Source organism: Cetorhinus maximus, chromosome 3 (assembly GCF_964194155.1).
Source record: "Cetorhinus maximus chromosome 3, sCetMax3.hap1.1, whole genome shotgun sequence".
Taxonomy (NCBI): Eukaryota; Metazoa; Chordata; class Chondrichthyes; order Lamniformes; family Cetorhinidae; genus Cetorhinus; species Cetorhinus maximus.
Genome location: NC_135881.1, coordinates 49,855,916 through 49,883,456, shown reverse-complemented (window position 1 = coordinate 49,883,456; position 27,541 = coordinate 49,855,916). Strand labels below are relative to the sequence as shown.

At 41.2% G+C, this 27,541-nt stretch overlaps 1 protein-coding gene across 16 annotated transcripts in view; it reads left to right on the top strand.

The window, feature by feature from the left end:
- The window catches only part of LOC144678302 (sickle tail protein-like), a 599,821-nt gene extending 590,738 nt beyond the window's left edge, over positions 1-9,083 (top strand). For 13 of the 16 annotated variants that reach the window (XM_078538129.1, XM_078538158.1, XM_078538157.1 and 10 more), the window contains 4 exons: positions 3,716-3,790; positions 3,926-5,677; positions 6,180-6,308; positions 7,042-9,083. In XM_078538129.1, the coding sequence (XP_078394255.1) occupies positions 3,716-3,790; positions 3,926-5,677; positions 6,180-6,308; positions 7,042-7,542 (2,457 nt within the window). In that variant the 3' untranslated portion in view covers positions 7,543-9,083. Of the gene's footprint in view, positions 1-3,715; positions 3,791-3,925; positions 5,678-6,179; positions 6,309-6,893 lie in introns of all 16 variants that reach the window. The other 3 variants (XM_078538135.1, XM_078538149.1, XM_078538203.1) reach the window with 3 other exon arrangements.
- Positions 9,084-27,541: the final 18,458 nt, after the last annotated feature.

The window sequence follows — 27,541 nt, the reverse complement described above, 5'->3', positions numbered from 1 at the left end:
CCGCTTCAATACTAATCAAACACTACTCCTCTCTCGTCTAATTTCTATAGCTGTATGAACCCTGTATGCTTTCCAGCCAAAGTGTCTTAGATAATTCCTTATTATAAATGTTAACAAAAATTCTCTCCATAGAATTGGTTTAAATATTAAAATAAAATGATTTTGGAGACTTTTTCTTTTATTTTGAAGGCTGGCCAGTAACAGATTGTCAAAATAGTGGCATTGAATAATCCAGCTGATTTAGCAACCATTTGGCCAATCAGTGCTGGCTCTTTGGAAAAAGCTAACCAATTAACCTCACTTCCCTGCTCTTCCCCAATGGCACTAATTGTATTCCCCTGTCAATCAGTGCCACTTTGATTTTTAAATATTGTGAAACATGTATAGCAAATAATACTTTCCTAGCGTTGCTACATGTTGGTAAGACAACTATCATCCCACTTTTATTGGTCCCCAACTCCCATTTTTCATAACAAAAAAATGAAACTCCTTGTGAGGTGATTGCAAAATGGAGCCTCCAAGTTTTCCCAGATTTATAAATGCGCTGTATCACTACACTGTCCAATATTCCTGAACAAGTTCCTGCATTTAGTTCCTTCATAAACCTACCCATTATGAAAAGTAAAAAGAACTATCAGTAATATGCATATGGCTGTAATATAGGAAATAATATTATACATATGGATAGTGTTGATGTACGTCATGTGTAGCTCATCAGAAAGAATGTTGCCTTTATAGTATAGTAACCAGGATGATGAGGTCTTTTAACATTTAGAAACAAAAGCTCCATTGGAAGCAAAATGATAAATAAGGTCAAACTGCAGAGTCTTATTTCAAAATGTATCCTTCTTTGGCAAGAAAAAGTCATTAAAAAAATTATAGCATTATGATCAATATAGTGGTCTTGCTTTTCCCAAAAGGTTCTGGTCGTTTGATTTGCTGGGGATCGACACTCTTTAAACGTTAGGCTGCTGTTGTCAGTAGGTAGAACTCTGTTTTATTTGCTTGAAGGATATTTCTGATTATTGCAATTGTTTTTTCATTCAGCAGTCTTTCCAGCTCTCTGCTATAATCCCATTAAATTGGTGAAGGATAGTAAAACATCAAAAAGGTTGTTTTACTTTGAAATTTTGAATATTTTTGAACCCGAACTAAAAGCATTTATTTCCTAAGAATGGATAGAGTAGTTCTGCTAAATCATAACCAGAGGATTGAAGGAAACAAAAAAATACTCTGAAATCTGACCATGTAGTAAAACACTTGCACTAGCTCAAAACTTGAAGCTTGCAGAATCTGCACTAGGATATATTAACCATTGGTACATTAATTTTATAATTCACATCAAGAGATTTGATGTTGCTCAAAAGCAAACTACTCTTGTGCATTTTTCTGATCATCTCCAATATGGATGATTTAGTTTAAATTAGCCTGTAAAATCATTGTGCTTATTCGAGGCACTTCAGTTACTCAAATTGACCATTCCTTGGCTGCATGTAAAATGTCCTCTTTACAGCTTTGTAGAATCAAAAGATGATCAGTGCTGAAAACTAGCGTGAATCCTTCCTTTTGGTTTTCTCAGTGAATTACATCCTATTGAAAGCATGCACTATCCCTTGGTGGCTCTGAGATTTGGTTATGTCAAGTTTTCAAATGCCTTAGAATGTCAGGACAATATTATATTGTGCTATAGTGTTCGCCATCCTTTTCCTGTAAGCTAGGGGGAGCAGTATGACCTGTGCATAATTTTATGTCTTGATTTTCCTGACTCTTGGAGAGATCTGTTACTTTTTGGTTCACTCCATGCTTTTAGTGGGAAGACTCACTGGTTAACCCTACTTTATTCGCTTACTCTTTTAAGCCAAGCTGTCTATTATCATTAACAAAAAAAAGGGGGGCAGTGCTCCTCTTAAATGGGTTCGAACATTGATAAAATATGTGTAGAAGACTGGTTTCACACTTCACGTTACATAGTAATAGTTATGCTTCTCCAAGAGTCACTGGATCACGGGTAACAATATAGAGGAGCTCTTTTTGTTTCAGATTTCCAGCATCCGCAGTATTTTGCCTTTATTTATATAGAGGAGCGCTTGATTGGCCACAAACATTAATAAAAAATACTGATTGTTTCATGTAAATCAGAGTTCCATGCAGCAAGTTTGCCAAAAAAAATTACTGGACAGGCACAAAGTACATACGCTACAAATCAAATACTTCATTGCATCGAAAGGTGTGTTTTAGCTAAATTTTAACTACATACAGTGTAAAACCAATATACCTCCTGCTGAAATGCACAATTTAAATGAAGTACATATATGTAAACATGGTCTCACCTATGATTTCTGTGAAAGGTTGAAATTGAAGCAATCAGAAAAACATTTTAAGTTATGCTTTCAACTCTTTCTTCCTTGTTGAAGTTTGAGAAAGCAGCGATAATCACGGCTAGTAATTCATTGCCACCCCTATTATCCGATTATTCTTGATGCTGCTGTATTGCACAGCAAGCATTCCAGTTGTTTTACAAAATAACTACTGAGCCTAATTTTTGAAGCCTACTTTTTAAAAAAGCGCTACTTTTGTGTTTCCTATTCAGTTCATATAATGGGAGTTTGTTGTGCTGCTTGTTTGATTGCGGTGCAGAGTTTTGTGTTTGTAATCTATTTTTAAACATCTGTGTTTTCAATTTTTGAACAGCTTTTATGTAGATTTCTAGAATAGAAATTGAGGCACTGTGTTAATTTTGGTACCATCCATATATTTTTAAAAAACGCTGTTATGGAGGCCTCAGTCTGAGGCATGAATTATTGCTGTAAAAGGAACACTCCCTACAGAGTGCAGAGGAAGGATTTTCTGTGCCGAAAAGCCAGATTTTTCTTCATTTGCAGAAAATTCCATGGCATTCAAACACAATCTGAAGAATAACTGTACTAGCTGTATTTCCATTGTGCTACTATTATCTTTACTGATTTCTATCTGGATTCGTGGCGATAGATAATGCAGATGCTGAAAAAGATGATTAACCAACAATAAACATGAAAACATTTGTGAACTGGGAGAATTAAAATATTATAAAAACTGATATCATAGATGTCTAACAATTTCAAACTTGAATTAGATATTTAGTTTGCTGTGTGTGACATGATGCACATTTCTACAAAGGATTCCTGCTGCAAAATTTAATTTATTTTAAAAGTAAGTTTTATTCACTTTTAGCTTGGCTGTTGAGCACCTAGGTGTTACTGTTGCTTTTCTGGTTTTGGAGCTTGGACTATTGGCGATAGGCTTTGGGGCTTTCATTGTTTCTTTTAGAAGGTTCAGATCTGACGCTCTGAGCTGTTCGGATTTTGAACTGAGGTGACTAATTAAAGACTTGCCCAATCTGTAATTGCTGCGTTTTACCAATCTTGAGATAATTTGCGGGTTTCAGTTATAACACACCTATTTTGCATCTTTGGTTTTATTTCGAGAATGCTTAATCTGGCATGTCTAAAAGAGTAAAGCTATATGCAGATATTTTTGTTGGCGTACTTGAGATATTTTTAGTTATGTAATGTATTTGTAATGGAGTGAAGCTCAGCAGGTGTGTTATAAATGGGTGACTGTCCAATGTCTATTGCAGATCTTAAATTATAGGTAAAGCTGCTCTGCTTAACTACAGTTCACAGTTGGTCTACAGAGCATTTGTTGTGCAATAACTTGTTATAATGAAATATCCTAGCAGAGATCAGGCATTTACGGTGAACAAGCCATGTGCACAGACAATGAGGATAAGGCTCTGCTGGATTCCACTGCGGTAAGTAACTTAAAATGGTGGCATTTGAGAGCACTTTTGTTTTAAATTACTGACATCTATTATATTCCATGGATACTTTGATTCAAAGAAAATACAATATTCTTGAATTTGTATATTTTCTTTTTGTTTTTACAGGCTTCTTGTGATGCGCCGATGACTTCCAATGTGCTCGTATTCCATAATGTTCAATCGGGTCATTCTCAAATTGAGTTTCAGTTGCAGAATGACACTTCTGTACCTTCGCTGGATGCAATGGATACCTTGAAATACCTGGAAGACGAAGAGAAATCTGTGCCAGATATAATGCGCGTTGTCCATCAATCTGTTCAAAATAGGAACAATGCCCCTCCAGAGAGAGAGTACATGCCTGCAATAAAAAATTATGAATCAGTTGTAGAGGTTGAAACGGAAAATGGGTTGAAAATTTTTGATCCAGTGTGTAGACTGGATAACTCAGTACGTGCAAATATTTCCACATCTGAGGAGGATGTTGGGCAGAGTGTCCGCTCCCCAATTATGAGAACATGTATGACAATACCTGTGGTACAACAATCCACTACAATTCTGGACCAGCATGATCCAGCATCTAATAAATCTGATCATCAAGAATGTGAAATGCCATCAGCAGACTCAAGTTATCAGAAGGAAAACTATAGCCAACAGGTAATTTTGAGATCGAAGACCTCCAAAAAAGCTACTATCAGATATTTGGACAATGTTGATTCTTCAAGTTCCTCTGGAGAAGAGTCCCCATCAAGTGATAACATAGCATTTATGATTACAAACACTGAGGTCCAGGCTCTGTCCAGTGGAGAGGTCAATGACATAGTGAACAAAAAAGGAGAAGCTATCCAGACAGTGAACATTGATGCAAATCGAGAAATAACGACAGGTCAGAGTAGTTATCAGGAGGCTGGGAACGAAGACCCGGTGCTTTTCACAGATAAAAAACCAGTAATTATTATCTTTGATGAACCAATGGACATCCGATCAGCTTACAAAAGATTGTCAACAGTATTTGAGGAATGTGATGAAGATTTAGAAAGGATGATGGCAGAAGAGAAAATAGACGAAGAGAATGAAGCTGCTGAAATCTCTAGTGATACAGAAGTGTTAGCAGAATCTACAATGGATAATGATGAAGTGCGTTCAAACAGAATTTCTTTTCCTGTGGATTTGGCAACTAGTTCAGCATGCAATAAATCTAGTGGTCATGGACACAATATCCACCTTGGTTCTGCTGAAGTTAAAGCACCAAAAGAAAGTAAATCTGATGTAGTAGAAAATGATGATTCAAAATTAGATAATGCAGAAGGTTTGTTTGCAAATAAGGCTGATACCAAGAAGAAGTTTAAATTCAAATTCCCCAAAAAACAACTTGCAGCTCTGACCCAGGCTATTAAAACAGGCACAAAGACTGGGAAGAAAACGCTACAGGTAGTGGTTTATGAAGATGAAGAAGATCCTGATGGAACAGTGAAACAGCACAAGGAAGCGAAAAGATTCGAGATTGTACAATCAAACAGCAAAGATGAAGCCTCTATCAAAACCCCACAATCAAAGCAACATAGCTCCACTGATGTGGTATCTAATTCGTTCAGAACCGATCAGATTCGGAAAAATACCTACAAGACCTTGGATAGCCTTGAGCAAACCATCAAACAATTAGAAACAACAATCAGTGAAATGAGCCCAAAGATAGCAGAACAGGAGGAAGAGTACATAACCTGCCCTTCACAAATCTGTGAATTATCTCAAGGGGCCATGTCCTGGGATGAAACCAAATCTACTGATCAGCTATTGCTTCCCACTGCAAAGGCACCTCAAAACACCAGGACCAAACCACCACTGCTTCCAAAAATCTCCACAAAAGCAAGTGAATCACAGGTGTCCTATTGCATTCTTTATTATCTGTTCATGCGGGTGACGTGACTCCCTTTTCTGGTATCTAACAGCTGAAGCATAACTGGTTAATGGTTTGGTGAACGGTGGTGTTGGGGAAAGCTATTGTGTTTATTAATCTGACTGATACAATTAAGCAATTTGATTTTTGTTGATTGGAAGTGTAATGATGCTTTGGTCTAACTGGGTGTTTGACCTTCAGGTAATGTATGCTTCTTGTAAAGTAACTTTTTGTTTTCTGCCTCTGCACCTTCTAATCAAGCTTGAATCTGGTTGAAAAGGGCACTGCAATTCTGTTCACTGTGCATGTGGAGGTAAATGGTTTTTCCTAACAGGATAATGGTGATCCATTTGATGCTATTCACGATAACCAATCTGTTTTCTGATTTCCTGTGTATCTGCTAATCTTCATTGTGATTCAAATACATTCACAGGAGTAAGAACCTACTGTGCTTTGTTTTAAATGTGATGTTTAATTTTCTTTCAGAGTTCAAATCTGATGTCTCCAACCAGCAGAATGCCAGTCTCTGTGGGATCAAAAATAAGACAACAACAGGGAAGTACGGAAAAGGTGACAAAACCGAAGCTTCAGGACCCCCAGCGACAATTCCGACAGGTAGTTTTGTTCTAGAAGTCTGTCCAGAAAATAATGAAAGGAATTATACTTGTCAATTTTAAAATGGTTCCTTCTTAAAATACAAAGTGTTGACATTACGTTTCGATGTTATTATTATCTCAGTTTAATTATTGAACTAAATTATGAACCCGGACCTGGTATCAGCTTATAAATGCTGACGAACTGTGAAATTTCTGTGTCTTCGCTGTAATACTCTTAAGTATCTTCCCGTTCCTCTGTCAGTAACCTCTTGCTAATGTACATCTGTATCCTCTTGTGCAGTAAACCCTTTAACAAGTAACTTGCTATTGTAATGTTTCCTATTTATTTTCCGTCAGGGTTTTAGTATATAATTAGAATGGCTGAAGTAACCAGATTTAACCAATACTGACTCATCTGAACTAACTACTGTGAAAATGTATGTCTAGTGAATGAATTAGAGTATTAATTACTGGTTAATTAGATTTTTTTTCCCCAGGCTTGCATTCTATTAGTAGAAAAGCATGGTTTTAATAATCTTTAATATTCATACTTTTTTCTTTTATTTTCTTTCTTTCCACATTTATATGTTGTGGGATTTACCAGGTCCGTTAAACTCCTGCAAGGCTCACCAGGATAATAAGGTTCTGCACTGTTATTTCTTTTGTCAGCCTGGGGCTATTGTGGCAGGCCCCATGGCTAAAATGTTACTGGCTTTCTGATGAACTTTATCTCCTGCCATCTTTGTTTGCAGGCTAATGGAAGTACTAAGAAAGCTGGTGGGGAGAGTAAGATTACTTCCCCTACTTTACCTGCTTCTAAGATCCCAGCCCTTTCTTCTAGCTCTGGGAAAAGCTCTGTGCCTGGTCCTAGCAATGATAACACTAACCATCCCAGTACTTCCAGTAAATATCCCTTATCTACTACTAATGTTCTCACACCAACTGCAGGTCGTAATGCTCAACTTCCATCTGTGTCCCATATACCTTCTTCTTCTAATGGCTCCCTTAAGCTTCACGCTCAGAACTCTGCCTTAACAGGCAAAGGTCAGCCTCTTTCATTTCCACTACACACTCCAAATGGTAGACCCTCTCCATCTTCCTCATCCTCTTCCCCCTCCCCAGTTTCTCCCACCTCACTGATTCAAGGTGCGAAGAGCATCCGGACAATCCATACCGCTAGCTTCGCAAGCTACAAGCAACAGAACGCGAACCAGAGCAAATTCACCATGGCCACTGTCAAAGAAACGGCGTAGAGGCAGCACGTTGGAACCCGTCCATCTTTCATTTTCTTTTTCTTTTAAAAAAAAAATTGCGGTAGAATGCTACTAATTTCATTATGATTCTGCAAAATTCCTCACATAGTGTGCATTCAGCAGTCAGAATTAACAGGTCTTTGTAAAACTGCAAACACTGATTTTTCCCTAGAAACCACAAGGAATTGTGAAGGATGCTTGCAGTGTTTATTTTGTAAATAATTGTTCTACTTAACCAGACTTAAAAATCAGGTGGTATAATAAAAGGTTGCACATTAAGACATTGAGCATAATAACAAAGACATTCACCTGCTGGCAACTTTTTTTCAAGCACATTGTTTTGTATACAGAGTATTTTTTCACTTTGCACAGTTGATATTGCTTGAACTATTGTAAAGTTTGAATAATGAACACTGGGATGCTGACTCAAGACTAACATAAATTATTCCATGCCAAAACATTAACCATATGGGCAGGGGCAAACCTGGAAAATTGTCAGATGTAAGATTATATTCAGTATAGGTCAAAAGGTAACTCCGCGCACACGCAGTTTGCACTGAATTATACCTATTCAGCATATTTGTTGCTAGATTTATCACTATATTAAGGATATGAAATGAACACTTTATTTGATGGGTGTTTTTTAACCCCTAGCAAGTGCATTTTCCTAGCAGCTAATAATACTAGGTCAAGGGCAGCTGCCTGCCGCTTAATGTATGACCTGTTGCATTTTTTAATAACCATATTTAGCAACACATTTCATTAAGGCAAGAAATAATCAATATTCCAGTTAAGTCTGCAATTTTCACTATTGGGGAGTGCTTATAAATAATTAATCTTTCACATGACAATGAAAAGGGACATGATAATGAAGACTAAATATATGATTTAGATGAGTGCAAGGTTGGTGTAATGTTGTAGATATACTATCTGTTGTACTGCCATTCCCTCTCAATAATAAAGACATGAGTATTGCTTTTTTTTTGGAGTGATGAATGGAAAAACTGCTTCCTATTTTGCTTCAGTTTTTATGTATAACTGACTTTCCTTTCTAATTGCTCCAAAGCTGTGTTTTTGTACTCCATTTAATAGCCTTTAAAAATCCAGTTGTACAATTGTTTTTTAAACTAATTTTGCCTATTTTCACGAAAGTGAGTGCTAGTTTGTTAGTTGCAGATGCTTATTGAGGACTGTTAACCTACATTTGAAAGACTTGTAAAACTGGTATGTTTTGTGTGTGTATATTAAGCTATGCATATAGAGATATATACATATCTGCTTATAAATCTGCAGGGATGCTTATAGTTTTCACTCTAGTACCAAAGTTTGTTTATTTGCATGCCTTTTTATTATAAGATATATTTTAAGAAACAGATGGGTATATGTGATCTATAAGATGGGGCATGTTTGCACATCCAGAAGTTTTTTGTACAGAGTTTTGTTATTTGTAAAACATATTATATTGTAAAATACAGCATTGTGGTAAACTGCAAACTCTAGCCTTGTGAAGATGCAATGAAATAAAGGGCCGCATGCTTGTAGTTCTGTTTCTTGTCCTTTTGAGTAATAATAAATTTAGTAGTATTTTCTTTTGAAGAGTACTGTAAATATTGCTGTTGTCTCTATGTTAAGATAAAAGATAAACAAATAGAAGCACTTCACAATTGTTTGTTGTGTCCTATTAAAAGGTTGCTTCAGAAACACTACTCATATCCTATTGAATCAGCTAATTGGGAATGGGAGTGTTCTGCATGTTAGGAAATTAAGATTTCCAATCATAAAACACAACAGAAAAAGCAATGGAACATCACTGCATCACCTATTGTGCCTTGCACGCTGCCGTTGTTTAAGAACTTTGAAAGTACCGTACAATACTTCACAGTGATAATTTCACTTAAGCAAAGTCAGCAGATCCCAAATTTAAATTCAGGTGAAAGCTGATTAATTTAAATATTTATTTGGTTTATAGCATATTGATATTGCAGAACAGCTTTCCTAATGTCTGACTGCATCAGTGCTCCTGTAAAAACTGAAATATAACTCCGTATCCTTAATTGTTTGTAGAGTTTAAGTTGGTTATAGTCACTGCTCGTTAAATTTGGATCCTGGAGTCTGCCATCTGTGACGTTGGTAATACCATTTGAATGGCATCGGGAGATGGTTAGATTCTCTCTTGCTGGAGAGAGTCATTGTTTGGTTCTGTGGCGCCCAATTGTTATGTGCCACTTATTGGCCCAAGCCTGAATGTTGCCCAGTTCATAATAGAGATGCTCTGTGCTGATACAGACTGATTTATTATCTGGGGAGTCGTGAATGGAATTGGACATTATGCAATCATTAGCAAACAACCCCACTTCTAAATGGTTGGATGTAGGACCCTACCTGAGAGATTCCTGTGACGATGTCCTGAAGCTGAGATGATTGGCCTCCAATAACAATACCAATCTTCCTTTGTGCTAGGTATGACTCCAGCCAGTGGAGAGTTTTCACTTGGAGCCCAAGTAAAATTGAAGTCAGTGGGAATCTTCAAGGCAACTTTTGACTGAGAGTGGCATCATGTCAAGGACCATCACATTCCCTCACCACCTGGCATTCAGCTCTTTTGTCCATGTTTGGACTAAAGCTGTATTGGAGCTAGTGGAACTCAAACTGAGTGTCATTGAGCAGGTTGTTGTTCAGTGAGTGCCACTTGATAGCACGATTGATGACACCTTCCAGCACTTTGATGATTGAGAGTAGACTGATGGGGGGGAATACTTCCAGGATTGAATTTGTCCTGCTTTTTGTGGACAGGTCATACCTGGGCAATGTTCCACTTTGTTGGGTAGACTCCAGTGTGTTAGCTGTACTGGCTCAGCTTGCAGCCAGTTCGGGAGCAGGTGAAGACCATATGACCCATCGAATATGCTCTGCCATTCAATACAATCACAGCTGATCTTGGGCCACTACTCATTTCCCACCTGCTCCCCATATCCCTTAATTCCAAGGAACCAAACATCTGTCAATCCCAGCCTTAAAAGTATTCAATGATGGAGCATCCACACCCTCTGGGGTAGAGAATTCCAAAGATTCACAAGCCTTCGAGTGGAGTAATTTCCCCTCAACTCATTCTGAAACGATTGGCCACTTATCCTGAGACGCTGTCCCCATGTTTTACATTCCCTGACCAATGGAAACAATCTCTCAGCATCTACCCCATCAAGCTTCTTCAGAATCTTGTAGGTTTCAGTGAGATTGCCTCTCATTCTTCTAAGCTCCAGAAAATTGAAGTCCAATTTACTCAGCCTCTCATCATCGGGCAAGCCCCTCATCCCAGGACAAACTTAGTGAACCTTTGCTGCACCACCCCCAATGCAAGTACAGCCTTTCTTAAATGTGGAGACCAATACTGCACACACTGTTCCAGATGTGGTCTCACCAAAACCCTGTATAATTGTAACAAGACTTATGCATTCTTGTACTCCAATCTACTTGTAATAAAGGCCAACATCCTATTTGCCTTCCTAACTGCTTGCTGCATCTGCATACTAACTTTCTGCAATCCTTGTATGAGTACACCCAAGTCTCTTTGAACATCAACACTTACAAGTATTACACCCTTTAAAAAATATTCTACATTTCTATTATGACCACAGTGCGTTTTGTTGAAGAGTCATATGGACTCGAAACGTTAACTGTGTTCCTCTCCACAGATGCTGTCAGACCGGCTGAGTTTTTCCAGGTATTTTAATTTTTGTTGTACATAACTTCATACTTCCCTATGTTATACTCTATCTGCCATCTTGTTTTCCATTCACTTAACCCACCTATATCTCTTTGCAGCCTGATTGCAGGCAGTTGGTTGAGCTGAGCAAGGGGAGGCAATGGCATAGCGGTATTGTTGGACTAATAATCCAGAGACCCAGGGTAATGCTCTGGGGACTCGGATTCGAATCCCACCACGGCAGATGGTGGAATTGGAATTCAATAAAAACCTGGAATTAAAAGTTGATTGTCAAGAAACCCCATCTGGTTCATGCCATTTAGGGAAGAAAATCTGCTGTCCTTACCTGGTCTTTGACTCCAGATTCTTAAAAACTGGCCTAGCAAGGCACTCAGTTGCTACAAAAAAGGAATGTATGAAACTGGACGGACCACCCGGCATCGATCTAGGCAATTGTAGTCCTTCCTAACATCTATGCCGAAATTGCTAGTGAGACAGCTCTCCATGGATTCATGCCTTACAGATAATGTCACAGACACCACCATCACCGTCCCAGTCGGGAGTCCACATGGCATGGGAATTCAATAAAAACCTGATGAATCAGTGCTCCTCCATGCTGAATACCAGGAAACAGGGGGGTGCAGAATGAACTCTGGGTGGGGGACTTCAACGTCCATCACCAAGAGTGGCTTGGTAGCACCACTGCTGACTGAGCTGGCTGAGTCCTAAATGGGATAGATTTCGAACAGATCTAGCAACTCAAGACTGGGCATCCATAAAACGATGTGGGGCAGCAGCAGTACTGTACTCGAACACAGTCTGTAACCTCATGGCCTGGAATATCCCCCACTCTACCATTTACCATAAAGCCAGGGGAATCAACCCTGGTTCAATGAAGAGTGCAGGAGGGCATGCCAGGAGCAACACCAGGTGTACCTAAAAATGAAGTGTCAACCTGGTGAAGCTATAACACAGGACGACTTGCATGCCAAACAGCATAAGCAGCAAGTTAGAGATAGGGCTATGTGATCCCAGAACCAACGGATCAGATCTAAGCTCTGCAGTCCTGTCACACCCAGTCATGAATGGTGGTGGACAATTAAACAACTCACTGGAGGAGGCTCCACAAATATCCCCATCCTCAATGATGGGAGAGCCCAGCACGTTAGGGCTAAAAGATAAGGCTGAAGCATTTGCTACAATCTTCAGCCAGAAGTGCCAAGTGATTGATCCATCTCGGCCTCCGGAGGTCCCCAGCATCACAGATGCCAGTCTTCAGCCAATTCAATTCACTCCACGTGATATCAAGAAACCGCTGGAGGCACTGGATATTGCAAAGGCTATGGGCCCTGACAACATTCCAGCAATAGTACTGAAGACTTGTGCTCCAGAACTTGCCGCTCCCCTAGCCAAGCTGTTCCAGTACAGCTATAACACTGGCGCCCACCTGTCTGTGCTGAAAATTGCCCAGGTATGTCCTGTACACAAAAAGCAGGACAAATCAAGCCCGGCCAATTACCGTCCCATCAGTCTCCTCTCGATCATCAGTAAAGTGATTAACAGTGCTATCAAGCAGCACATGTTTAGCAATAACCTGCTCACTGACGTCCAGTTTGGGTTCCGCCAGGGACACTCAGCCCCTGATCTCATTACAGCCTTGGTTCAAACATGGACATAAGAGCTGAACTCCCGAGGTAAGGTGAGGGTGACTGCCCTTGATGCCAAGGCAGCATTTGACCGAGTGTGGCATCAAGGAGCCCTAGCAAAACTGGAGTCAATGGAAATCAGGGGGGAAACTCTCTGCTGGTTGGAGTCATACCTAGCACAAAGGAAGATGTTTGTGGTTGTTGGAGGTCAGTCATCTCAGCTCCAGGACATCGCTGCAGGAGTTCCTCAGGGTAGTGTCGTCGGCCCAACCATCTTCAGCTGTTTCATCAATGACCTTCTTTCCATCGTAAGGTCAGAAGTGGGGATATTCGCTGATAATGGCACAATGTTCAGCACCATTCCCGACTCCTCAGATACCGAAGCAGTCCATGTCCAAATGCAGCAAGTCCTGGACAATATCCAGGCTTGGGCTGATGAGTAGCAAGTAACATTCGTGCCACACAAGTGTCAGGCAATGACCATCTCCAACAAGAGAGAATACGATAATTGCCCATTGATGTTCAATGGCATTACCATCCCTAAAAGCCCCACGATCAACATCCTGGGGGTTACCATTGGCCAGAAACCAAACTGAACTGGACTAGCCATATAAATGCTGTGGCTACAAGAGCAGGTCAGAGGCTAGGAATCGTACGATGAGTAACCCACCTCTTGACTCCCTAAAGCCTGTCCACCATCTACAAGTCAGGAGTCAGGAGTGTGATGGAATACTCACCACTTGCCTGAATGAGTGCAGCTCCCACAACACTCAAGAAGCTTGACACCGTCCAGGACAAAGCAGTCCGCTTAATTGGCACCACATCCACAAACATTCACTCCCTCCACCACCGACACACAGTAGCAGCAGTGTGTACCATCTACAAGATGCATTGCAGGAATTCACCAAGGCTCCTTCGACAGCACCTTCCAAACCCACGACCCCTACCATCTAGAAGGACAAGGGCAGCAGATAGATGGGAACACCACCACCTGGAAGTTCCCCTCCAAGCCAATTACCATCCTGACTTGGAAATATATCACCGTTCCTTCACTGTCGCTGGGTCAAAATCCTGGAACTCCCTTCCTAACAGCACTGTGGGTGTACCTACACCACATGGACTGCAGCAATTCAAGAAGGCAGCTCACCACCACCTTCTCAAGGGCAACTAGGGATGGGCAATAAATGCTGGCCCAGCCAGCGAAGCCCACATCCCATGGATGAATAATAAAAAAAATAAAATAATCTCTTGGTAAAAATCAAATCTTGTTTGTATTTAGCATTTAACTGAAATTTAATGTCTAAATTCTGGATTTCCCAGCCTTAGGCAGAGTTTCAGGCTCCACTGGAAGAGCAGCTGAAGTTAGCTAATTAAGGAAAGCAGCTTAAACCAGTTTTTCTGTAACTGGGGTCAGCTGACTCCTTAGTTTGATAAGGATATATAAACAGACATTGCAATGTGACTTAGCATGGAGTGTGACTTTGAACAGAGTGTTGGGAGTTGGGTGATTAAGGGAGTTAGGTGAGAGGGGAAGGAGCTTCTCCTTTGCTTTTGCCTTTTCTAACTTTGTCCCCCTGTAGGAATTGATTCTTGCTGTACTACAGGCATAAAAGCTAGCTGTTCGGTGAGTATCTGGTAAGTGGTTAAGGTCTATTCTCCTAAGGTTTAAAAAGAATACAAATTGGTGGTCAGGCTAATTTAAAAAAAATTCATTCACGGGATGTGGGCTTCGCTGGCTGGACCAGCATTTATTGCCCATCCCTGGTTGCCCTTGAGAAGGAGGTGGTTCCATGAGCATGAATATGCCAAGCTGTTGCTTGAGTAGTCTGTGAGACAGCTCTCCCAATTTTGGCACTAGCCCCCAGATATTAGAAAGGAGGACTTTGCAGGGTCGACAGGGCTGCGACTGCCGTTTCTGATGCCTAGGTCGATGCCTGGTGGTCTGTCCAGTTCATTCCTTTTTGTGTCTTTGTAGCGGGTTGTTCCAACTGAGCGGTTTGCTAGGGCATTTAAGAGTCAACCACATTGCTGTGGGTCTGGACTCTCATGTCGGCCAGACCAGGTAAGGATGACAGATTTCCTTCCTTAAAGGACATTAGTGAAACAGGTGGGTTTTTATAATGGTTTCATGGTCATCATTGGACTTTTAATTGCAGAATTTTTATTGAAATCAAATTCCACCATCTGCCATGGTGGGATTCGAACCTGGGTCCCCAGAGCATCACCCTGGGTTTCTGGATTACTAGAAGATATAAATATTTTAAAAAAAGAAAATAATTAACTCAATAAAATAATTTTAGTTAAGACACATTAAGAATGACAGGACAGGTGGCGTGTCACGGCTGCAGCATTTGGGGGCTGCTGGTTGCCAGTGTGATCCAGGGCAAACATGTCTGGTACGTGTTTGCGGCTCGAGTTTTGGCTCAGAGTCAGCTGGAGGCCGAGCTGCAGACACTGCGACACATCAGGGAGGGGGAAAGTTTCCTGGATACTTTGTACCAGGAGACAGTCACACCTCTTAGGACAGGGTCTTCTGATTTGGTCAATGGTCAAAGACAGGAGAGTGTGACTGTGAGTGAGGCAGGTAAGGGGACCCAGAGGGCAGGAGTGCAGGAGCCTCGGCCTTTGCTTTTGTCCAACAGGTTTGAGGTTCTTTCAGCTTGTTTGGATGAGAGTGGGGGCTATCGGATGAATAAGGTGACTGACCATGGCATGGTGGTACACAAAGCCATTCGGGTGCAGAGAGCAAACAGGAATATAGTGGTAATAGAGGACAGTATAGTGAGGGGGGATTGACACTGTTCTCTGCAGCAAAGAGCAAGAATCCAGAAGTCTGTGTTGCCTGCCTGGTGCCATGATTCGGAACGTCTGCTCAGGGCTGGAGCGAAACTTGCAGTGGGAGTGGGAGGGGGAGGATCCAGTTGTCGTTGTCAATGTAGGTACCAATGACATAGGTAGAACTAGGAACAAGTTTCTGCATAGTCAGTATGAGGAGCTAGGCACCAAATTAAGAAGCAGAACCTCAAAGGTAATAATCTCTGCATGATTACCTGAGCCACGTGCAAATTGGCACAGGCCAAATAAGATTAGAGAGATGAATACTTGGCTCAAAGACTGGTGTGGGAGAAGTGGCTTCAGGTTTGTGGGACACTGGCACCAGTGCTGGGGGAAGCGGGATACACCTGAACTGTGCTGGGACCAGTGTTCTAGTGAGCTACATAACTAAGGAAGTAGAGGGTTTTAAACTAAACAGTGGAGGCAAGGGATCAATTTCGGAAGATGTGATAAATCAAACAGTAGAGACAAGATAAGAGAGAAAATTATTAATATGGGAAATGATAAACAGACCGTGACAGGAAGGGATAGAGAGTACAAAGCTAAGAGTACCTCAGCAAGTAAGGCTAGAGGTTACAAAAGTAATAAGACAAAACTAAAGACTCTGTATCTGAATGCACATAGCATTCGTAACAAAACAGATGAACTAAGAACACAAATAGAAATAAGTAAGTACAATCTGATAGTCATTTCAGAGATGTGACTGCAGGCTAACATAAATTGGGACCTGAATATTGAAGGGTAGGTGACATTTAGGAAGAATGGGAAAAGGTGGAGAGGTGGCTCTGTTAATTAATGATGGTATTAACACAATAGAGAGGGATGACCTAAGTTCAGGAAACCAGGATGTAGAAACAGTTTGGGTAGAGATGAAAAATGATAAAGACAGCATGCACTGCAGAAAGTCACCAAAGTTCCTTAGGCAGCACCTTCCAAACCCACGACTGCTACCATCTAGAAGGACAAGGGCAGCAGATACATGGGAACACCACCACCTGGAAGTTCCTCTCCAATCCACCCACCATCCTGACTTGGAACGATATCGCTGTTCCTTCACGGGCATTGGGTCAAAATCCTGAAACTCCCTACCTAACAGCACCGCCGTGGGTGTATCTACACCACATGAACCAAAGCAGTTCAAGAAAGCACCACTACCTCAAGGATAATAAATCCTGGCCTTGCCAGTAATGCCCACTTCCTCTGAATGAATAAAAAAAGTCGCTTGTGGGAATGGTGGACAGGCCTCCTAAAAGTAACCATGTGGTAGGGCAGAGCACAAAGGAAGAAACAATGGCAGCTTGTCAGAAAGGCACGGTGATAATCATGGAGGATTTTAATCTACATATAGACTGGATAAATCAGATGGGCAAAGGTAGCCTAGCTGAGGAGTTCTTGTTTTAGGGATAGTTTCTTTGAACAGCACATTCTGGAGTCAACCAGAGAATAGGCTATACTAGCCCCAGTGTTGTGCAATGAGACAGGGTTAATTTATGATTTCATAATGAAAGCACCTCTAGGTAGCAGCAATCATAATATTAAACTTTACTTTCAATTTGAGGAAGAGATTAGTGGATCCAAGACTAGTATGTTAAACTTAAATAAGGGCAATTGAGGGCATGAAAACAGAGCTAGTGAAAGTAAACTGGCAAATTAGGTTAAGGGATAGGTCAATAGAGATGCAGTGGAAGATATTTAAAGGGATATTGCAGAATAGACACATTCCAATGAGAAAGAAAAATCCCAAGGGGCAGATCCACCATCTGGGGTTAACTAAAAAATTAAAGATAGTATCAGACTTAAAGAAAAAGCATAGAATTGCACAAGGATGGGTGGCTGTTCAGATGGCTGGACAGAATATAAAGCACAGCAAAGAAAGACTAAAAGACTAATAAGGAGGAAAAAATTAGAGTATGAGAGAAAGCTAGCTAGAAATATAAAAATACATAGTAAAAGTTTCTATGGATATTTAAATAAGAAAAAAGTTAAAGTGAGCATTGGTCCTATAGAAAGTGAATCTGGGGAATTAATAATGGAAAATAAGGAGGTGGCAGATGAATTGAACAGGTATTTTGCATCAGTCTTCACTATAGAAGATACAAGTAACATCCCAGAAATAAACAGTTCAAACTTCCGATGGGCAATTGCCCTGCAGTGGGATCCTTCTGAAAATGTGATTTAAATCCCAAACTTCGGATGGTCCTGCCTATGTTACAGCAATAGTTACCCAGAAAAATTAAAACCTCTCCTAGCTTCTACTATTGTACTGATTTGGCCACCCACCCCACACAGGACCTCCCAACTGATCCCTCCAGACTGACCCCCCTGTCCCCCCCCACCATCTCCCCGACTGGCCCACTTGCGCCCCCCACCCCCAAAACCACCAGACTGACCTCCCACCCCTGATTGACATCTCCTCCCCCCCCAATCCTACCCCCTTACACACTTCTCCCTGGCTTGGACCTTAAAACTTGCCAGCTAGTGTCGTAAAAAAGGGGGTGTATTTTTCATATCTTTGACTCGACAGCGGCCCCGGGAGCGCGCTGCACTGCATGAATTTCACCCGGCCTGAGTCAGAAGGTCAGGCGTGAAATGAGTGCCTGTATTTGAAGATAAGAAATTACTCGATTGCCACTCTGCCAGATGTTCAGGCCCATTGTTGCTTGGTTCACAGTGCTGATTGCTATCTTGTCCATCCAAAACCGGGCTAATTCTCAGCTGTGTTTTGTGCACCCTCTAGTGGTCATGCTGGCTCTCTACATGTATAATTGGAGAAATGAATTCTTATCAATGTTGGAAGCAAAATCTGTAGTTTATGAGGACAATATTACTCATGACGGACGATTTTTATGAGTCCACCCAGCTGCAGCAAATATGGGAAAATGGGCAGGTCATTTAGACATTACAGGAGTGCAGTTCAATCTCTGGTGTTCTGATAACAGCTCCCTTTCTAGGACTTCACATGAAAAAACTCGAGCACGATTATGAATTGTAATTGAGTTTTAACACAAATGTACCTTAAAGGTGAATGAATTAAATAAACACTGAGGAAAAAAAATCATAATTGTTTCCACTTTTTATGCCTTGCTATAGCAAAGACGTCAGATAAACTTAGTGTAATGGCATGATTTCCAAATTCCTATCTGAAATTTGTCTCCACTTCAGGTCACTACTCACCCAAATGGCTCAGGCCTGTGGCCCTCCTGCATACCAGACACTCTTCTGTCCACTCAAAAGTTAACGGATTCTTTACTGGCCAGGCCCACTTAGTCAACATTATCCTTCCCCTGTTCCCAATATTCTCCACCCTCGTCTATGCCCTTTTGAGGGCTCAATCCCACACTTCACCCACACTCTCTCCCAACCTGATGCTGAAAGACAAGTCTTTTGAGAGGTGAGCAAATTAATTTAGGGGCAGGGAATAGAGCTATTGCTTCTATTACTTCTCACTGTACCTACACCTCACCCCCCACAGTTCTACAACCTGGGTTTGTCTCACCCTGCCCAGTGTTGGTTGATCGTATGATATCCTCTCCACTGTGCTGTGACAACCAGGGCATACTATCCAAATAGGTCACAAACTCCTGAGCTAGCGATCTAATATGCCAACTGTCTGCTGAGGCCAGATGATGGTTCATTATGGACTTTTCAAAATGTAGGAGTGAGCAGATAATGAATCCCACAGGGCATTGATTACGTTCTAGCAATGGTCCAACTGGTGCATCAGGCTGCCTTAGTGGCTGCCTTTCCCTTACTTCCTGTACTGTGCCAGATTGGCATGGTGCTGCTGCGATGTTCTGGGCCTACATCAGTGAAAGTGCCACTGATGCATCCTTGCCAGTGTGGATTCCCCACTCAAAGTCTGTTAAATGATCCATCCTCATAATTTGGGCAGGGTTTAATGACTGCTGCACCTTGGAGTGGACTGTAGGGGATTTGAAGGCTTTGAACACAACAATTTGAAGACATGCTGAGGTGACGGGGTGCGATCTTCAATGGTAAGGTGAAGGATATAAAAGGGGAAGAACGAATACTCTCTTCCGAGGATTTAAATAGCAAGAGAGAATATGTAGCTCAAGTTGGTCACTGAAATCAGGCAGAGCAAGGCCATGGAGGGACCTGCCGACAAATTTTAAATTTGATGTGCTGGGGGACAAGAAGCCATGTAGAATCAAGGGCTGCTGTCATCAAAATGCATACAGAAGCTGTCATTTTCCTGCTGAGAAATCTGAGGGACACACAGAAAAGGATGAGGGCCCACACCTGCTAGGAAAAAATCCAGAGCTCAGTTTGCAGCAGTGAGAGGAGAAGCCATTCCTGGAGAGGCACTGGCATTCAAAGAATGGTTACAGCGCAATAGGAAGCCAGTCATATCTGTTAGCTCTCTGAAGAAGCAGGTCACCTAGAGAACCTGCCTTCTCTTCATCACCCTGTGCTTTCCTTTTCAAATAATCTAATTCCCTCTCAAATGCCTCAATTGAACCTGCCTCCACCACACTCTCAGGCAGTGGATTCAAGACCCTAACCCCTTGCTGCGTGCAAAAAGATTTTCCTCGTCTCCATGCTTCTTTTACCAATTATGTTAAATCTGTCTCCTCTGGTTCTTGATCGTTCAATGGGAACAATTTCTCCCCCTCTGTTCTGGTCAGGCCCCTCATGATTTTTTGAATACCTCTAACAAATCTCTTCTCAAACTTCCTATTCCCAAGGATAATAGTCCAAAATTCTCCTCTCTTCATAACTGAAGTTCTTATCCCTGGAACCATTCTCATAGCATGGGTCAAAAAGGCAGGGATGCCTACAGGCAATCCCACAGCACTGAACCCAGCAGAGACATCTTGGAAGAGGATGTTGATCAAATCAAATACTGTGGAGGGATCATGTTTTACAATTGTACAGGGTGTCAGCTGTGGTATTCGCAGAGCTGTCAAGATTGAAACTGGAACGTGGGGGGGGTGGGGGGGTTGTGAGAGAGAGAGATACAATTCAATTAACTGTTCAAGGACTTGAGAGAAAAGGAGGCTGAAGAGGACAGTACTTAAAAGTGCACAGGTGATTTGTTTAATTTTGTAGGATGGTATCAACAGTTTTTAAAGGGAGAGGGATAGTACTTAATGGAGCCATTGACAATGCCAGCCACCATAGAATTTGTAATCAGAGCGTGGGGAAGAGGCATTTACATTGGTTCCGGATTAAACAACACCTCAAATTTTAAAATTCTGATACTTGCCATCAAATCCCTCCATGGCCTTGTACCCTCCCAATCTCTACAATCTTCTCCAGCCCCACAACCTTGAGAGACCTGCTCCTCAATTTTAATTGCACCACCATCTGTGCCTGTGCCATCAGCTGCCTAGATTCTAAGTTCTGGCATTCCACCCCTAACCTTCTCCAGCTCTCTATCCTCCTCTAAGTCACTTCTTAAAACTCATCTTTGACCAAGCTTTTAGACATCTGCCTTAACATCTCACGTGGTTCACTGTCAAATCTTGTTTTGATAATGATCCCATAAAGCGCCTTAGAAAGTTTTACCATTTAAAGGAACTATATAAATGCAAGCTATTGTTACAGGGCCTTTGGTATCATTTACATCAGGCCACATGGTATAGACATCTGCTAGGCCTCCTCAAATTTGGACCACTGCATTGCCAGCATCCTAACCAGATCTCCCGTTATTATTAATTCAACCACAAAAGATGGCAATCAATAATTTGCATTTATTTAGCACTTGAAAAGGTCTCAAGGTGTTTTACAGGAATATTACATGGCTTGGTGTTAAATTTTGGTAAAGAAATATTAGGACTGAAAGTTTGGTCAAAGACGTGGGTTTTAAGGTGTGTTTTGAAGGAGAGGTGGGAGAGGATTAGGGATGAAATTCCAGAGTTTAAAAGGCTAGACAGGTCAGGTAGCAAAGAACATAATATTTACATAAGGCTTTAAACATAGTAAGCCATCCCAAGATGCTTAGTTGTTCAAGAAAATGCTTTGTTAGAATACCCATGTTGTGATCACCCATGTTGTGAATAGTTAGCATTAGACCTTTATCAGGCAGGATAAGTTTAAAATTATTGGAGGGGAGAATGACCAGCTTTAACTTGGAAATCCCAGATTTCTTTCCAAAGCCCGAGTAGGAAATGTGTTGAATAAACTGAAATGATCTGCCTAGCCTCCTTGCAGCTTTCTGACTACTTTAGGATAAAGAAACGGACATGAAAATCTAGCAATGGTAGGAGAGGCAAGTATTTCACTTCAATATTTAAGTTTGATACCCTCTTTACCCTTTTCTCTCATTTCTGCTACAGTCCAAAGTTGAAAAATTCACTTCGAGGCCAGAGGCACAATGGGCTGAATCTTCGGAGGAGTAGCAATCATCATCGAGTTGCCACTCTGCTCCTATTTACTTACCTTGCACTGGAGCTCCACGTTTCTCGACTGGACTTCGGACCAGGCCTCCTCAGAAACGTGGAGTGAGCCTGTTCTGGGAATCCGGCCTTCATAGTGGAGGAGCGTCAGGGTTACCAAGCCATGCCCCCTTTCTACAGCACAAGCTGCCATATTCAGTAAGTTTAAATGTCCCAAAGCCACTTTCACAAGCTACAGAGAGAGAGATAAGTGCGGAAGGTAAGTGGGTAGAGTGGGTCGGGGGTTAGTCAGGTCAGGATAGGTAGTTGGTGGGTCTGGAGGGGAAGGGTTTGGGGAGGTAGGTTGGGAGGGGTGGCTTGATAGTGATCCTGTGCGGAGACTGGGGGTCAATGTTATAGTTACCCAGGATTTAGAACTGGTTTTAATCCTTCTAACTTTTCCTGGGTAACTATTCTACTAAGTAAGTTGGAATCATCCAAAATCTCTGACTTTAACTCAGAGATTCAGAGAGTTCCAGGCGCTGGGTAATTGCCTATCAGGAGTCCAAACTTCCTAGGCAATTCTCACAAAGTCAATGCATGGGGACTTCCAAGGGGGGGTACCTCCGGGTACGACCACCTGGAAGTCATAAGTTCTGGGCCATTAAAATAAGTAGCAAACGAAACAAAGGTTCTGCATTAACACACACAACTCATTGTATGCTGGTTGCTCCAATTGCCATACAGACACCGAATAATGAATGCTGAATTTCAGGTGCACCAGAGAAAAAAAAACTATTTAATAGTTCCTTTCATGAACTCAGGATGTTTTGAAGCATTTTACAGCTGATCAAGTACCTTTTGAAGTGTAGTGCATATCGTGGGAAATGTAAACCACAATCTGATCATGATCAGAGAATCTGTTTTAGTGGTGGTGGTTGAGGGAAAATATTCACTAGGACACTAGCGAGAGCTTCCCTGCTTTTTTCCCCCAAAATAGTGACATGGGAGGGGGCAGATGGGTCATTGGTTTAAAGTCTCATCAAAAAGTCACTGGAGTAGCAGCCTAGGTTTTGTGCTCAAGTCTTTGGAATGAAGCTTGAGCCTACAACCTTCTGAGATGGAGACAAGAGTTGCCCCATAGTGCCATAGCCCAAGAACCTTAACACCTGAATGAAAATGTGCAGTTCCTACTGAGATTTGACAGATAGAAATCACTGAAATTGATGGTCTGGTCTTAATTGGCCAAAGCCCATTGGGAGAATAAGTGTGTGTTAACAACACAGCAATAATATGCAAATCAGCTAGCAAATTCAAGAGTAGGCAGCCACTAAGTTGCAAATCTTCAGAGCTTGCTGGCCACTCTACTGGTTGCCTCACATAAAATTATATTTCACCCCTAGCCTCCACATTACATTTTAGAATTTGCTAGATTTACACACAAATTTTCCATTAAATATATCAAGCTTGTGTACCCTTTTAACAATGTGCTAATTGTTATTGCAATGCCAACCTCTGGCTCATAAAGGGAACAATCTGAATTGATCAGTATCAATGCTGTATGCAGTACATTCTTAATCTGCATCTTCAATCGATGTGTAAATAGTAAAAGGATGGTAAAGAGGAGTAGGGCTGATTGAGGACCTAAAAGGTAATTTACACATGGAGACAGAGAGGATGGCTGAGGTACTAAAAAGGAACATAAGACTTAGAAGGAATAGATCATTTGGCCATTCAAGCTTGCTCCACCATTTGACAAGTTTGAGGTTGATCTGTGGTCTCAACTGTACTTTCCTCCCAGTATTTACCCTATCGAGTCCCCTCAATAAGGATCACCTCTCATTCTTCTGAACTCCAATGGGTATACTCCAATCTGTTCAACCTTTCCTCATAAAATAAACCCTTAGAAACTCGGATTGTTCTCACTAGAGCGACGGAGATTGAGGGGCGACTTGATTTACAAAATTATGAGTGGACAGAGTAGATAGTCAGAAGCTTTTTCCCAGGGTGGAAGAGTCAATTACTAGGGGACATAGATTTAAGGTGAGAGGAGAAAACTATAGAGATGTGCGGGGCAAGTTTATTACGCAGAGGGTAGTGAGTGTCTGGAATTCGCTGCCAGAGGTGGTGGTGGAAGCAGGTACGATAGTGGTGTTTAAGAGGCAGCTTGACAAATACATGAATAGGATGGGAATAGAGGGATACGGACCCCGGAAGTGCAAAATGTTTTAGTTGACGGGCAATATGATCGGCACAGGCTTGGAGGGCCGAAGGGCCTGTTCCTGTGCTGTATTTTTCTTTGTTCTTAATCCCAAGAATGATTCAAGTGAACCTTCTCTGTGCTGCCTCTAATGTAATTATATCGTTTTTCAAATAAGGGGATGAAAACTACACACAGTACTCTAGAAATTGTCTCACCAAGGCCTTGTACAGCTGCAGTAAAATTTCCCTGCTTTTATATTCCATTTCCCGTGTCACAACCACCAACATTGTATTTGCCTTTATAATCATGTGCTGTACCTGCATATCAACCTTTTGTGATTCACGTACAAGGACACCCAGATCCCTCTGTACCACCGAGTTCTGTAAGCTCTCTATTTAAATAGCATGCAGCTATTGATGATGCTATAAATGGCTACTACTTTGCATCTGTCTTTACCAAAGAAAAAGGTGCTGCCAAAGTCAGTGAGAAGTTGAGACACTGGATGAGCTAAAAAAAAAATGAACAGGAGGTATTAGAAAGGCTGAGCAGGCACTGGCCATAATCTTCCAATTCTCCTTAGATATGTGGTGGGGCCAAAGGACTGGAGAATTGCAAATCATAGAATAGAATCACAGAATGGTTACAGGGCAGGAGGTCATTTGTCTCTGTACCAACTTTCTGCAAGAGCAATTAACTCAGTGCCACTCCTCCACCTTTTCCCTATAGCCATGCAAATATTTCCTCTTCAGATAATGATGCAATTCTCTTCACAATTGAATCTGCGTCCACCACCCACTCAGGCAGTGTATTCCAGATCCTAACCACACACTGCATAAAAAAGTTTTTCCTCATCGCCATTCCTCCTTTTGCCCATTAACTTAAATTCGATGCCCTCTGGTTCACAATCCTAGTTCCAATGGGAATGGCTTCTCCCTTTCTACTCTGTCCAGATCCCTCATGATTTTGATTACCTTTATCAAATCTCCTCTCAACCTTCCCTTCGAGGAAAACAGTCCCAACTTCTCCAATCTTTCTACGTAACTGGAACATCCCTGGAACTATTCATGAATCTTTTCTGCATCCTTTCTAATGCCTTCACATCCTTCTAAAGTGTGGTACTCAGTGATTTATATAGGCTTATTGTAACTTCCTCACTTTTGTACCCTGTCCCTATTTATAAAGCCCTAGATATCATATGCTTTTTAAAAACTCTCTCAACTTGCCCTGCCACCTTCAATAATTCGTGCACATATACCCAGTTCCCTCTGCTCCTGTACCCCTTATATTGTCTCTCCCCGTTCTTCCTACCAAAATGAATCACTTCACACTTCTCTGCATTAAATTTTCTACTTGCCCACCTATTCCATCAACCTGTTGATGTCCTTTTGAAATTTAACACTATCCTCCTCATAGTTCACCATACTTACACATTGTGTCATCTGCAAATTTTGATATTGTGCATTGTATACCAAAGTCTAGGTCATTAATATATTAACAAGAGCAGCAGAGTCCTAACACCAATCCCTGATGTTTCTACCCTTTTTTTGAACAAGGGTGTAAGTTAAACCCAGCAACTACAGGCCAGTCAGAGAAAGCTTTTAGAAACAATCTGGGGCAAAATTAACAGTAACTTGGATAAAAGTGGATTTATTAAGGAAACCCAGCAAAGATTTGTTGAGGGTAAATCATGTTTAACTATTTTGAGTTTTTTGATGAGGTAACAGAGTGGGTTGATGCGGGTAATGCAGTTGATGTGATGCACATGGATTTTCAGAAGGCATTTGATAAAGTGCCACATAATATACTTGTCAGCAGAGTAGAGCCCATGGAATAAAAGGGACAATGGTAGCAAGGATAGTAAGTTGGTTGAGTGACAGGAAACAGACACTAGTAGTGAATGTTTTTTTTTCCAGACTTGAAGGTATATAGCACTACTTTTCTTGATCTATATTAATGACCTAAACTTGGATCTGTGCACACAATTTCAAAATTTTCAGATGACAAAACTTGCAATTATTCAAGAATAAACTTCAAGAATATATAAACAGACTGGTGGAATGGACATATGGCAGAAGAAATTGAATGCAGAGAAGTGTGAAGTGATACATTTTGATAGGAAAAACAAGTCAAACTGATACAATTATAATGGGGATGCAGGAGCAGAGTGGCTGGGCAATATATGTGCACAGATTGCTGAAGGTGGCAGGGTCAGGTTGAGAAAGTGCTTAATAAGAGGCTTTATAAATAGAGGCATAGAGTACAAAAGAGAATAAGTTATAGTAAACTGTTATAAAACACTGGTTTGGCTTCAACTGGAGTATTGTATCTTTAGGAAGGATGTGAAGGCATTGGAGAAGGTGCAAAAAAGATTTATGAGAATGGTTCCAGGGACAAGAGACTTTAGTTGAGGATAGGTTGGCGAAGCTGCGGCTGTTCTCTTTGCAGAAGTTGGAGAGGAGATCTGATAGAGTTGTTCAAAAATACTAAAAGTTAGTGGAGGGGTCAAGGACTTGAGGACACTAATTTAAGGTGAAAGGCAAAAGAACTAGAGGCGACATTAGGAAGAAATTTTTTAAATGCAGTGAATGGTTAGGATCTGGAGTGCACTGAGTGTGGTGCAGACACAATCATGGCTTTCAACAGGGAATTGGATAATTATCTGAAGAGTCAAAATTTGCAGGGCGACAGGGGAGTGGCTGAGTAGCTCTTAGAAAGCCAGCACAGACACGATGGGCCGAATGCTCTGCTGTGCTGTAAACATTTTCTTGCTTTTCCTTTTTCCTCTCTGTTCAATCTATCTTTCTCGCATTATTTGTCTGTCTATATCTGATTTTCAATCCTTAAACGTCATTGGTGAAATCTCAGTGAATAACAGGAGCAACAGCTATCCTTGCCATATCGTTATCAGCTTGCACTTCCAGCAAGTTAAGGGTTAAAGATTTTCAGTTGAAGGTTGCAGGAAAAGTCTAACATTCCACTCCAGCAGGATTTGGCCAGATATTACTTGTAACTGGGTCCTTTCTGCAATGAAAATGGAACAACTACAAGAGCTTCTGGTTATATCTTTGATTAATTGCTTTGATCCCCATTATTTGGGGAATTGCTATTCTTAAATTTAGAGAAAGGTCAGGAGCCAAAATTATTTGCTGTATTAATAAAATGGGGGCGCAGATATTTCGCTCAAAAATAACAAAGTTGTATTCATTAGTATGGAGAGAAGACAGGCTGATGGAACAAGGAGGGTATGTAAAGAGTCCAGCTGTATTGCATGTTA